This window comes from Penicillium digitatum, chromosome 6 (assembly GCF_016767815.1).
Source record: "Penicillium digitatum chromosome 6, complete sequence".
Taxonomy (NCBI): domain Eukaryota; kingdom Fungi; phylum Ascomycota; class Eurotiomycetes; order Eurotiales; family Aspergillaceae; genus Penicillium; species Penicillium digitatum.
In genome coordinates, this window is record NC_089389.1 from 535,546 (window position 1) to 549,192 (window position 13,647).

The 13,647-nt window shown below is 50.6% G+C and overlaps 5 protein-coding genes across 5 annotated transcripts; 2 read left to right on the top strand and 3 right to left on the bottom strand.

The window, feature by feature from the left end:
- Nucleotides 1-3: 3 nt before the first annotated feature.
- Nucleotides 4-5,432, bottom strand: Pdw03_5224 (reverse transcriptase domain protein; the record flags this gene model as incomplete). The annotated part of the gene is made up of 4 exons (XM_066100987.1): nt 4-562; nt 836-1,755; nt 2,491-3,781; nt 3,904-5,432. 4 exons carry the CDS (start codon nt 5,430-5,432, stop codon nt 4-6), a joined length of 4,299 nt encoding a protein of 1,432 aa, XP_065957927.1.
- A 712-nt stretch (nt 5,433-6,144) lies between these two features.
- Pdw03_5225 (Homocysteine S-methyltransferase, putative) lies at nt 6,145-6,935 on the bottom strand (the record flags this gene model as incomplete). Its single annotated transcript, XM_066100988.1, has 2 exons — nt 6,145-6,155; nt 6,215-6,935. The coding sequence occupies 2 exons, from the start codon at nt 6,933-6,935 to the stop codon at nt 6,145-6,147; spliced, it is 732 nt and encodes a 243-aa protein (XP_065957928.1).
- Nucleotides 6,936-8,885: 1,950 nt separating this feature from the next.
- On the top strand, nt 8,886-9,955 carry Pdw03_5226 (Oxidase ustYa; the record flags this gene model as incomplete). Its single annotated transcript, XM_014683586.2, has 4 exons — nt 8,886-9,177; nt 9,260-9,355; nt 9,424-9,551; nt 9,629-9,955. The coding sequence occupies 4 exons, from the start codon at nt 8,886-8,888 to the stop codon at nt 9,953-9,955; spliced, it is 843 nt and encodes a 280-aa protein (XP_014539072.2).
- Nucleotides 9,956-11,178: 1,223 nt separating this feature from the next.
- Nucleotides 11,179-12,145, top strand: Pdw03_5227 (Oxidase ustYa; the record flags this gene model as incomplete). The annotated part of the gene is made up of 4 exons (XM_066100989.1): nt 11,179-11,518; nt 11,579-11,721; nt 11,778-11,952; nt 12,018-12,145. The coding sequence occupies 4 exons, from the start codon at nt 11,179-11,181 to the stop codon at nt 12,143-12,145; spliced, it is 786 nt and encodes a 261-aa protein (XP_065957929.1).
- An 875-nt stretch (nt 12,146-13,020) lies between these two features.
- Nucleotides 13,021-13,599, bottom strand: Pdw03_5228 (Myristoylated alanine-rich C-kinase substrate; the record flags this gene model as incomplete). Its single annotated transcript, XM_066100990.1, has 1 exon — nt 13,021-13,599. The coding sequence occupies one exon, from the start codon at nt 13,597-13,599 to the stop codon at nt 13,021-13,023; it is 579 nt and encodes a 192-aa protein (XP_065957930.1).
- Between the last annotated feature and the right edge of the window lie 48 nt (nt 13,600-13,647).

Below are 13,647 nucleotides of genomic sequence, written 5' to 3' on the forward strand. Positions count from 1 at the left end.
GAGTTACCTCGTGCAGACCCGCGAGTAGAAGCTTGTGAGCTCCAGTAGTTCAACAAACTGCTTGGGGTCCAGGCTGCGAAGGTAGGCGACTGCCTCTGTCCTGTCGGTTGGAGGTGTCGGGGGGCGTTTTGGCCAGTGTCGGAAAGACCTCTGGGTTTTGTGGCAGAGAGCGAGGTGCTCTGGTGACTTTCGGCGGCCGCATGAGCAGTCGAGTTTGGCGTCTTCGTGGTTGAACTTGCGGTGGTACCAGTCGAAGTCGCCATGCGACGAGCGGAGGGCAAGCCAGCGGTGGAGCGCTGGTCGTCGGAGTTCGAGTTCCGGCAGTGAATCAATCTCGTAGGTGTCTGACCAGCGTCGGTACCACTGGGAGAGTTTTTGAGAGACCGTGTCCCACCAGCGCAAGCGAGCCTCGTTCCGAAGTTCCCGGAAGATGGATCGGATCCCGCTAATCGTGGGTTCGGCTTCCATCCCTATAGCACTACCGCGTAGCGCGCCTTCACCGGCTAAGGTGTCAGCAGCTTCGTTCCCTTCGATCCCAGTGTGCCCAGGGGCCCATCGGAGACTGATATTGTGCTGTTCCATAGCCCGGTGGCAGGCTAAAAATGCCCATTGCGAGGAGTTCGAGGCATTCCCCCTAATACACCAGATAACGGATGTGCTATCAATACAGAGCCAGATTTTCGACCTAGGCGGAGCTACCGCGATTGCCCGTTCGAGCCCTCGCCAGGCTCCGATTGCTTCGGCGTCGAAAACATGAGAGCGTGAGTTGATAGCGCCAGCGCCAGTGTCGATTTGGGTGCCGTTTGCCATAAGTACGAAGCCATAGCCTACGTACTTGATGCCCTCCTGCCACTGCTCGGAGCCATCTGAGAAGACGCAGATATCTGTGGGTGGGAGTGATTCCTGCCAGACTTGGAAAGCTTTAGACGCGGTCGCCTTATCTATACCCCCTGTAGGATCTATTCTGCAGCCCGGTGAGTAGTGCGGGGGGGAGAGGGTCGGTCTTGGGACTTCCGGGAGGATGCTCCCAAGTCTCTGGATAATTGTCTTTGCCGGTTGGCGGGTGCCGGTGCCGCGGCCTCGGGTGATCATCGGGGGTCGAATGCGACGGACAAGGGTGTGACCTTTGTGGATGGTGTTAAGCCTTAGAGCGAACCGTAGTTTCGCCTCTTCAAGTGTGGCGTATCCAGACGGGATTCCCGCGTCCCTAAAGAGCGAGGGAGTTGGTGTGGTGCGCCATACAGGGAGGACGCCGCGGATGGCGAGTGCCAGGGTCGACTCGATGACATTGATATGCCAGCCAACACGGGCGCTGACGGTGCCCTTGCTAGCCTGTTTTGCGGGCCTATTCCGGCCGCCATACCAGGCCTCAGTTCCGAACGTTAGGGAGGGTATAACACAGGTGATGACTGCTTTGCGAAGTGAGCTCGCGGGCGGGCCGCAGGTCGTGCGGGCCAGATTGCGGATATGTTGTGCGACAGCGCGTGCCTTGCCCGCCCGGGCGAGAATGTGGCTTCTCCATGTGAGCTTTCTATCGAAAAAGACTCCCAGCCAGCGGAGAGTGGGTGTGTATCCTGGTTTCTTGGCCTGAACGGGGTCGATGGTGAGCCGGTCGTTGACTACAATTGAAGGGGACTCATCCCCTCGATGTCTAGTGATATGGATCATCTCTAGTTTCTCGGGGGCGAAGGCCACTTTATTATATTCTCCCCAGGCAAGAATGCTCTGAACGTCCTTAGCGAGGAGTCTGACATTCTGGGTGAGATCGTGGGAGGCTCGGTATAGAGCTAGGTCGTCGGCATACCCGAAACGGAGCGTTTGGTCCATATTGAGGAGTTCGGCTAGGTAGAGCATATATAGTACTGGTGATAATGGGGAGCCTTGGGGGGTTCCGCAGACCACATCGTACTCAGGGGTGGTTGAGCCTTCCAGCCGGACGCGGGCTTTGCGTCCGGTGAGAAAGCTGTCCACGAGAAGTAGCAGTTCTCGTGGCCAGCCCTGCTCGCCCATGCGCTTGAGAAGTCGTCTCCGGAGGAGGGCATCGAATGCACCCTGGACGTCCATCGTGACTAGGGTGACTTGCTTGTTCTGTGAGAGTGCCATTTCGGCATCGTGGGTGAAGGAGGCGACTAGGTCTGTGGCGGAAAGTTTGGGTAGAGCCCCCGCATGCTGGGGGCTGAGGACGCCGTGGGTGAGGGCAGTCCAGGCAATTCTTTTCGCGATGATTCGTTCTAGTCCCTTAGAGAGACAGGATAGGAGGGCGATCGGTCTCCAGGAGCGCACGGAGGACTTATCCTTCTTGCCGACCTTGGGTATCATAGCCACCTCCGCGACCTTCCAGGCCAGGGGGATGTGGCAGAGGGCGAGGCATCGGTTAAACAGAGAGAGGACTATGTCTTTGAGGTGTTCCCAGCAGGCTTTGAGTAGGCGCACAGTTATCCTATCTGAGCCAGGCGACGTGCTGGAGACGCCAATTGTGTTAGCCTCAACTTCTTCCATTGTGACAGATTGTAGCCATGGAAGGCTGGAGGTTGTGGTGATAGGGATAGGGTCCGTTGGTAGGTCGTCGTCTGGGCTAAAACGGCCAAGGACTGCGCGGCGTAGGGCCTCCGCCTTTTCCATGGTGTCCTCCACAGGGAGGCCATCGACGAGAAGGGGAGGGGCCTTAAGGTCGGTGCCCAATTTATGCCAGCTGATGATATTGTATAGGTCAGAGTCCGTTTTGATATTGTCAATGCGGTCCCTCCAGTAGGCCCTTTTCGAGGAGCGTACACAGGAGAGAAAAGCTCTTTTAGCGGTGTCAGCCTTATCTGGATCCGTGTGTCTTACGCCTAGCCACTGTTGGCGCTTGGCTTGGCATTCGGAGGTCCACCACGGGGTGGTGAAGGTATGAGTGCGGTTCAGGGACCCGGCTGTCTTTATAGCGTCCTGGAAAAGTGCTGTGAGAGTCGCCGCGAACTGGTCTAGTTGATCATGGGTCTCGATGCTGCTTGGGTCCGGTAGGGAGCGGATCCCAGTCCCGATGAGGGAAGACAGTTTTGGTAGCTTAGACTCGGGAACTCTATAGTTGTATTGTTCGAGGGGGACCCTGCCGCGACCCGGGATGCGAGTGACGAGGGACTCATGGTCAGACCCGGTGGCAAGGTCTTCCCTGACGACTGTCGAGGCGTAGGGTATGTTGGAGAAAGTGAGATCGAGGACGTGTCCCGCCTGGTGAGTGGGCACTCCTGGTTCTCCGATGAAATCAAGGCCGCTGTCGCTTGACCACTGTGCAATTTCGCCTCCGCGGTTAGCGTTAGCGACGCCGGGTTCGAAGGCTTCGTTCCTAGCGTTGAAATCCCCTCCGATTAGGGAGTTCTGTGGGGGGGCGAGGTTGGTTACATAGTCAATGACTTTGTCTGTGGTCGGTTGGCGGTAGATATTGAGTATGAGAAAGCCATTGACATTGACCCAGAGGAGGTCTCGGTCTTGGCTAGACCGGTGTTGTTGGGCATTGAGGCCGGAGTTTTTCCTCACGTAGGTAAGAACTCGTGGTCTCTCCAATTCGAAGGAGGTAGGGTCAGAGCTATTCCACTCGTCGGTCGGGGCGTAGCAATCGTATGCCGGGTGTCCCGTTTTCTTTGTTGGAGCAGAGACGTAGGGCTCCTGGATGCAGACCACATCGCATGCGGATTCGTAAGCAAGTTGGAGGGCGGTTGTGTGACACGCCGTCTGTCTTCGGACGTTGGCCCAGAAGACTAGGACCTCCCGTGGGACCGAGGGTCGTACGCGCCGCGCGCGTCTGAGTCTATTAGGGTGTCCTATCATTCAGACGAGGCGGGGGTGCTGTTGTCGACGTCCATTTCTTGTGTCGGGACAGAGACTTGGGAGCTAGGTGGGGACTCGTTGTTTCCCCTAAGCGACGTCCACGCGAAGTTGCCTTTAAAGGCTGCTTTCCTGGACGGCCTAGTGACAGTTTGGAAACCGTCCTCCCCGACCCGGGGGACTTTCCTCTTGCTGGTGGGTGCCGTAGGGGAGGTGTCGTCGTTTTGTGGTGGAGTAGGTGTAGAGTGGGCATCTCTATACCATCTGTCGCCGTATCGTCGGAATTTATCAACCTCAGCTCGGGAGGGGAAGCTAAGTGTTCCCTTCGCAGTGCGAGAAGGGCGGACTGGGCAGTCAGTGTGCCCTGAAGGTCGTGGGCCGTGACAGTTGGCGCATCTAACCGGGTTAGTGCAATTAGCCCCGGAGGGGCCGTTATGCTCGTTCGTTGGGGCTGCGCAGTTCGAGCAGCGGGGGGTACGATTGCACCGGGCTGCGTGACAGTAGCTTTGGCAGCCAGGATTATGGTGTTGGATCTGCGGCTTCTTTAGAATGGCCCTGGCGACGCTGCTGCAGCTGAAGAGCGTGAATGGGGCAACTGGGCTGAGGAAAGAGATCACCCAGGTGATGTTGTGGTTGGTGGGGCTGGCTCCATGCCTCGAGGCACGGCAGCTGACTGGCTTAAGCTTCGTCTGCGCGAAGACCTCATCTTCAATCACAGAGCCGGTCTGGATAAGGGTGCCGTCCCAGGCTTGTATCGAGGGGGGTACTCCGGGGACCGCATAGTTGTACCATTTCTGGGGGACTTTAACGCTGTGGGCGTTTAGTGCGTCCTTGATGGCATTGAGCCCCTGTTCAGTGATGAGGCTAGGGCGGGCTAGGGGGCCGGGCGTGATCGCCCACCCTGTGGCAGTGCGGGTGATCTTAGGAATGTCGGTGTGAGGTGTGACTCCTTTGAGGGCACTCTCGAGTTGTTTTCGTATCGCATATGGTTCCTTGCGAGCAAGGCGGTCTTCCTGCTTTAGGACTACCAGGATGCGAGGGTCGTCTCTTTGTTGGGAGGTGAGGGTTGACCCACTCCGGGCCGACGTCGGGGCGGCCTTACTGGATATGGCTACCCGGTGGGTACCCTTTGCCTGAGATTCGATGTCAGGGTTTTTCGGGGTCTGGGCGATCCCCGCCCAGGTTGTGGGTTTTTTGGAGGTTGTCTCCGGGTCGCTTCGGGCCCTGATCGGGACGAAGTCGTTGCCATCGGTGCTCGCAAAGTAGGTTGTAGAAATGAAATTCACCACCTGGGAGCTAATCTGGTGTGCGATGGGTCGCTTGTCGTCTTTGCAAGAGGCGACGAAGGTGTCAACCGTCTTGGCGAAGGTCTCAAAGACCTCCCTCAGGAGTTTGGCCTCTCGGGCCTTTGCGTCCAGCCGCTCGGTGATGGCAGCAGAGGCGGACACGGTTGTGGTTATGGCGCTGGCACCTTTTGGGAGAGGACCGGGGGGCAGCTGGCCCTTTGGTGCTTTCATCCGTTTTCCAGCGCGCGTGTTGAGGTTGGTAGGGGAGGGGGGGTCGGGGGGCCGAGTGTATTCGGCATTTCGCGCGTCCATGGGACGGTCGGGGGTGGATGGACCAGCCATGATGGGAGGGTCACCGGAAGGGTTGAGCGATTAGAATAGAGACAGTCTGGGAGTCTGGGAGCCTTTTCTCAAAGGTGCCCCTATTTCGCAGATGGTTGTAAAGGTGAAGTGAGACAGGTGAGCTCTTGAAGAGTCTAGATGCCAAGGACCTTTACGGAGTAAATGGATCGGAGTACTCCGGATGTTCGCATGGGAAAATGAGTTCGGCCCTCTCCAACTTGCTAGTAGGCGGAGAGTACAAGGCAAAGAGATCACTTTAACAGTCCATCGTAGTTACATCTTCTGAAGTTTTTTTTACCAAATTTGTTGCTCCTTGCTCCTCGTCGCATCAAAGGGTTTGCATTCTAATCTAAAAGGATACAACACGGCGACACCATACAAGCGGTCGACTTGTTTCAAATTAATCTAAAAACCAAAACGACCCAAAAGAGATAGATTACCGATGTCCATTCTCAAACATTGAGAGAAAAATGATCCAAAAAAAAACAATTCGGTTAGCAGAGGAGTATGCCCAAGCTCGTAGGTGCTTGGTCGACTGGTCTTTTAACAACTGACAGAATGAATTCGTTTCGCAATTGTCTCGACATGCTCTTCATCCGTGCCACAGCAACCCCCTATCACTTTCAATCCCAGCAAGATATTCAAAAGCCCATTGAACTCTTGATCCCACACCGGAATATCTCCCCGATCTAGCACCCCCGAGTTATCCAGCTCATCGTGACACTTAAGACTTGAGTTCCCTCGAATCGACCCGATCCTCGACATCACATCCTCGGACATACCCCGCAATGCTATCATTACATGACGGGGATGAGCACAATTCACTCCAAAATACGTCGTATAATTATCCGTCACACGATCAACTTCTCGAATCGCATCTTCCAGTGTTCTCCCTCCTCGCAGCCGTCCATCCGTCTCAATGCTAAACGAGACGAGGATAGGGAGATTATACTCACGCGCCACACTCACTGCGGCAGTGGCCTCATCCAGATTCGTTACTGTCATGATACTTGACATATCCACCCCTTCCTCAGCGAAAACGCGAATCTGAGCACCGTAATGCTCCCGCGCCTGAGAGAAGGTAAACCTGCCCGTGGAATCCTGGTAGGCATCTTGAAGAGGCCCAAGAGCCCCACTGATGACAATAGGAGTGGATGGGGTCTCAGCCTTGTGTCTAAGGTCACGGAGGATCCTCACTGCTATGCGGTTCAGATCGACAATTTGCGTAACGGAGAGGCCAATTGTGGAAGACCATGCAGGAGAGCCGCGCCAAGTTCGAGTTTCGAGGACGATGCCGGTTGAGTGGGCGAGGGCAATTTTTACATAGTCTTGATAGATGGAGAGAATGGTTTTTCTGCCCTCCTCCGTACCGAGCAGGGGAAGAGTGGAGAAGCCTGGGATATCGATGTTCTTTCTGTAGATAAGACTTGTTTCAATTCCGCCTTCCGTGATGAAGAGCTTGGAGGAAGCCAATTGTGGGAGGGTCTTCGATAGAGCACCCATCTTGTGGTCCTGTTATTGCAAACTTTCACAGTTGATGGCGAAGAAAAATGGGGGTTGTTTAAATAAGGCTGTCGGTTTGCTACCTGCGTAGTTATGTCCGTTACCCCGGGAGTTGCTTGTCCCGGGTGTTGCACTCCTGATCTCATTGGGTATCAAGTTTACCCGGTCCTTTTGTCTTATTCGCTATCGTTGCCGTCAAAGGTTTATCCATTGAAGCGGGGAACGCTCATGGCTGTATGCTCTGAGGCGTCCGGGTCATTTCAGCACTCGCAGTTCAGCTTCATACCCAATCCCGCATACAAAAGGACTCAGGAGAACTGGACAAGAAGTGATTTCAGAGAGGTGTAGGAGTGTGTATTCTCAATTTGTAAATATCTACTTCCTTTTTTCTCTAGTTCTTCATCACGACTTACCGAAAAAGTGGAAAATCAAGAGAGTATGGGTCGGGCAATTGTGTACTAGAGGGCTATGTCTCCCACTACGCTATGTACTGTACACCCCCATGTCATCACTGAGAACTCGTGGACCAAGACGTCAGGTGCCTCGACCCTCGGGGCGCATCTCACATATGGAGGTACCCATAAAGGTCTTAGTGCATATCTTATTAGATAGCTGTACCACCTAAGTTAGGGACAGACGTCTCTCTTATCTAACTTGTAGTAGGCATGGAGCGTTTAGTTTTTACTTAACATACAAAATCAAATGTCTATCAACTAATCGATGGAACAATACTGTCCACAAAGGGAGCAAAAACGGTGGGTCATATCTTCAAGTTATACATCAAGATGATTGAAAACACATATGGGAATCCAAAAAGTGGATGATAAGTAAGAAAAGATTGACCAGTACGACCAACGTCATGGCACACTTCATAGGCCAGAATAGGCGATGCATGGAGAGGAATGGGGCTAACACCAGCCAAATGCTAAGATTGCTTGCCTTATTTCTTTCATTTCCATTCGACGCCAATTTTGTGTTCGGTTAAAACTTGATCTGACACCGATCTGGCGCAGGTTGAGTGGAACTTGTGTTTTCGTTGAAAGAATTTGGCCACACGCGATCGGATAATCCACCAAATACCAGCCGTTTAGCGAGAGCATGCGTTTGCAAGGCTTTTTCACCGATTTTTGTGATTTATGAAGCCAAGGGAGAAGCAACTAGCCCTTCAAAGGTTGATAGAGACAGCCTGCTGGGGTTCGAAGCTTAGATGATCGATTCATTCATTTGCCTTCGACACATCGGACCCTCCGTATAGTTTAAAATGGAAACGCTCTACTGAAAGGCGAGGAAAGGCGAGAAGAGACTAGTGGGGGCAAAAGCCTACATATACCATCCTTTCAATGTTTGTCACGATCAAGAGATTTCATTCAGCAAATAGAAGTTGACGATTTCTCCTCGGTTTATATATCGGCACGAGTTGCGGGTTGACCCCCTCTCATCGAACTTCTGAATCTTCAGTTTGCTACGAATTTGGGGTATCAAATTGACCAATTTTTGCCCCGAAAACGACTATGTAGCCCTATCCTTGAATTTCTCAATCTTTCCTTGTATTACCTCATCACCTGCAATTTTGATGTATCACCTGGGATCTGCACCACTTTGCCCCAGGGTTACGAGACTGCAGGCGGACTGAGCGGAAGAATTGGAATGAGACTAGAGTACATCGATCTACTTGGCTGATGGAAAAGCGGCAAGGGGTGAGCAGTAAACCGGAAAGGCAAAACCACAAAGTGCGGCCTGAAATCTATCTGTATCGACTGCTATCAAATGGTGTTAAATAAGTTCAAGTGATTATGCAACCTGCAGGGTGACTGCGTGCGCATGTAGGTGGTTCCGCTATTTCATCACGCTGTCCGGGTGGTGTATTCTCTTGTCTATATTTTTGCCATCAACATCCATCATTCTTTTCTACTTCGGTGCAAAATCTTATCTCTCCCCTTGAACATCAAAATGGCCGCACATGATGGTTATGAGTCAGACAAGGAAATCCCTCTCGAGTCAGGCCGAAGTGATTCGAGCTCAACGCTACTTCCTCGTGCCGACCCTTGGAACTACCACTCCAGAAAATCTTCTCGATCATTACGGGAAAGGCAGATTTGCAGTTATCGGAATTGGCTAATTGGCCTCAATGCTCTTCTGTTTCTCACTTCTATAGGCCTGTGGGCTGTCGGCATATTGGCGACAAAGTCTCAGGAATGTTATTGCGATGTGGAATCGTGGACAACCAAATTCGAGGAAGATTGTAAGGATCCAACCCTTTTTTTTCTCGAGAACAACGGGTGGAGAGACAAGAACTGGCTGATTAACCTGTTTCTACATCGCAGTGCAATATACGAGCCGGGTTACTTTCCAACCTCATTCTTATTTCGGCGGACCGCCGTCAAACAAGACAGATGAGATGTGGAAGCGACTTTCTCCCCGTAAGTGAACCACTTTTTTTTTGCCAACTTAAGACATAGGGTCACAACTGACCTTAATCGGATGTTAGCTGGTGATGGTATCGTGGAACTTCCGATTGCAGCTGCAAAGAACCTCCCCGAGTCCCTACCCGCCCCAAACAATCCAGAGACTATGCTGGTCTACGGTGTATCCGTATTTCACCAGCTACACTGCCTGGTATGAATGCAAAGTCTTCCTGGTTTCATAATTAAGACGTGCAGTCTCAACCTGGAAAGTTCTAACCTCCCGCATAGAACTTCCTACGATTTGCATATTACCCCTCATCCTTGAAGGATATGGATGAGGAAGAAGTTAAATTCCACCGCGATCACTGCCTTGACTATATCCGACAAGTTCTCATGTGCCATGCAGACCCCACTTTTGAGCCCATGAGTGACGTGGGAATCAATGGCATGGGAGCTGTTCATCAGTGCCGTGATTTCGATAAGATATTTTCCTGGGCGTATGAGCATCGGTCAAATAAAGTGCGCGGGTCTGGATATACCGGTGGTAGACTCACGCACACACCTGGCGACCTGAATAATTTCGATGAGGGGCCACATGCTGGACATGGCCATTGAGCAAATTCATAAGCTTGACAAAGTTTCAGAAAACAGAGCGTTGAAGCCTACACCATCTGCCTAAATTAATGCAGTGACAATCAAAATCTGGTGTATCGTTCTCTTGGTTACTTGTATCCTGCGTTGGCAGGTTTTCAAAATGTCTACATAGTAGTTGTGCATATATAATTGTGGTATGACTCTGGGATGAAGAATTTGCAAACATTTAGAATACAACCTTGTCCTGATGAATACAACAACGCAGAGAAGTATGGTAAATTTGATGGCAGAACCGTTATGTGTAATTTATCCTACGTACTTGAAAGCTTCAAATGGTAATACAATACATCGTACTCAAATTACAAAACATTCAACCCCCCACTTTGTATATTTCCACTTTAAGCAAGCTCGTTAGTTCCTGATATAGTTAGTGTTTGTATTTGTATATGGATAGTATACGAAGACATTGATATATATTATTTTATGCAAAATAGCCTTCTGCCATTGAAAACAAGTGGGAAAGAAATAAACAACAAGTTCCAATCTGCCTCGAAAATTAATTACGCCGAACCAAAGTGGGACACATGTGAACTCACTTTCCATGTTGTAGAGTTCGTCACTGAATCCCGAGGCTGAGCAAGAGCCGAGCTCATCTGCGTTCTGCATACCACCTGGGCACACAGTTGCATATGCATGTCGAATATTCCCCACAACCAGTCAAATTCTAGCCCACCCAAAGTGTATTGGCACTCCATGCCTCTTCCGGTCCGATCTATAAACACCCTTAAGTGACTGCGCTTTGAGACCCCCCACATGAATACATTCAGACCACTTGTAGTACAGCATGAGGTACTTTTTTGATTTGCACGGATGGCCTAATGACATGACCAATAAGTGGGCACATGAACATTCCGCAGGGCGTTTTGCATTGATGCAAATCTGGGTCGCAGGACAGGGCCCAATTTCTGTACCATTTTTTCGTACTATCCTTACTTCAGTGAAGTTGGCACAACTGGATAAGAAAATTCAAGATCAGCGGAGGGGGATAGGATGCAATTTTATGTAGCATGATTTGGAACTCCAAACTTGGCGTCTTATTAAGTGGAAATCAGATGAAATGCGCCAATCCTTTCTCAATTTTGCCAGATTGTTACCAATCTTGGGAAAACTTGGTTCTCTTGCTCGTTTGAATACCCTTACCTTCTTTACCTCTGCTCCTCTGTTTTCTCATAGTGACTGACACCATGTGGCCCTTGATGCTGAGAGGGTCGGATCTGAAGTATCGAGAGATAAACAACAATGATGGAGAAGACACATCAGTTTCGGATCTTGAAGAGCATAGGAATTGGAATCTTCTCCTATACGTTGTGATCTCAATTCTCGCAACTGGGTGGACTACGACTACAATTCTTTATTGGAAATCTTCCACTATTGCTCCAACACCCAATCGCAAGTTCCAGCTCGAGACATTCACCCCTATTCCGGAGGACGTGTTTGAGCCAGTGAGAAAGGTATTCCAACCGGATGAGAGATACGTTGGAAATTCGAGAGAAGTGGACCACCATTGGGATGACTTGGTAGCTGGTGAGATCAGCTCACCCATCCCTTCCATATTTATTGTTTATTCACCTTCCTTATCTATAGGGCATGATGCCGTCTGGATTGAGGACCCCAAAAAGTGGAATTTGCCCGAGGGCATCGTCGCGCCATTCGATCATCCCCACAAAACTGATCCTCCGCAACATGATTTCTATGTGATCTCGATCCTCCACCAGCTGCACTGCCTAGTATGTTGGTGAATAATGGAATCGGACTAGAGAATTTGTCTAACTATAAGGGGCAGAACATGGTTCGCTTCCAGTTTTGGCAGGCTCGTGACGGTGTCGACCTCGATACAGAACATGATGCGGTTAAATGGAACCTGCATGTCTTGCATTGCTTCGAATATCTTCGGCAAGCGATTTCCTGTGGAGGAGATCTTATTATAGAGGGATCAAGCCCAATAAAAGTTGGAAAGGGTAAATTCAATCCTCTTTGTCATTTGTTGTTGTCCTAGACTATTCTAATCATCTTGTTCCAACAGGGCATGCTACTTCCGTCACTGGATGGGGAGTTGAGCATGACTGTATTGATTTCGAACTACTGCGTCAGTTTCAGATCGAACAGGAAAGAAAATACAATCTGACATGGCAGCATAATTTCCATGGATGATCGGAAATCAGGGCTGGACTCTGCATGGAAGTGGCAGTGCCAAGGCTGAGCTGGTAACCCTCTGGTAAGGTGGTCGATACCTACGAACATTATAATATCAAAGCAAGCAAGATTCAAATATCTTTTGCTTTTTAACACGATGCCTAGCATACAATTTGCAATTCCTTTTCGCCTTAATTCGCCGTCTGGTGCCGCGTACAAGCCAAAATCTTGAAGATGTAGCTTTTTGTACATTAAATTCTTAAACTGCTGCCTCAAGCACCCTCTATACCCAAGTTACGTGGAAAACTGCGCCAAAGCCCCTCTAATGGCCTAATTAGCTGCTAGTTTGATACAATTCTAGAAAATGAGCTAGAAATTCAAGGAAAACAAAGTAAACGCGTGATTCGATATTTTGTGTAGCAGGCAATATCTTTATTAATAGTCAATGCCGGGTGGCTCAATTGAAAGAGATGAGCTTTCAACAGGTTTCTTTTATTTATGTGCGGCTGCTGAAATTTTATGCGGCATACGTTAGAAGCGCGTTATTCTCTTGGAGACTTTGGTACTTCTGTTGCCAACGAGGAAGAGAACAGCGAGATCTATCTTGGTCTAGGGATGAATTATTGTAGTTACAGGAGACAAGCTTCCCTATGGACTTAACACAATTTCCTGGTAGCTTGTGCGAAATTCACAATTTCAATGAGTTCTGATTCAGAAATCAAGATAGATGTACGTAAAACAAAACCATCCAAATCGCATCATCATCAACAAATCATCGTCCCATTAGATTTCTTCTCTCGGGCTGAAGCTCATGGCATATCTCTTGAATCGTTCCATTATTCTGGCTGGTCAAAGGGACATGAAGTCCTTTTTCACTCCTGTTCTTGATTGAACTAGCCGGAAGACCAGACCCAGGCTGGTTCAGGGACCTCGTTCTTTGCGTCCTCTTTAGCCTCGCGCTTGGAGGACGAGGACCAAACCCAGGCGGGCTCCAGAGTATCGGTCTTTGAATCCTCTCTAGCCTCGCGCTTGGAAGACCAGACCCAGGCGGGCTCCAGGGTCTCGGTCTTTGCGTCTTCTTTAGCCTCGCGCTTGGAAGACCAGACCCAGGCGGGCTCCAGGGTCTCGGTCTTTGCATCCTCTCTAGCCTCGCGCTTGGAAGACCAGACCCAGGCGGGCTCCAGAGTATCGGTCTTTGCATCCTCTCTAGCATCGCGCTTGGAAGACCAGACCCAGGCGGGCTCCAGAGTATCGGTCTTTGAATCCTCTCTAGCCTCGCGCTTGGAAGACCAGACCCAGGCGGGCTCCAGAGTATCGGTCTTTGCATCCTCTCTAGCATCGCGCTTGGAAGACCAGACCCAGGCAGGTTCTGGGGCTTCAGGCTTCGCTGCAGCCTTGGAATTGATAGCCAAACCACTGGAGACTGCAGCCAATGCAACTGCCAGGACAGCGTGGATGGCGATGAACTTCATATTGAAGACTATATACAATTAGTCTTCGTACACTGGACGTAAATTTAA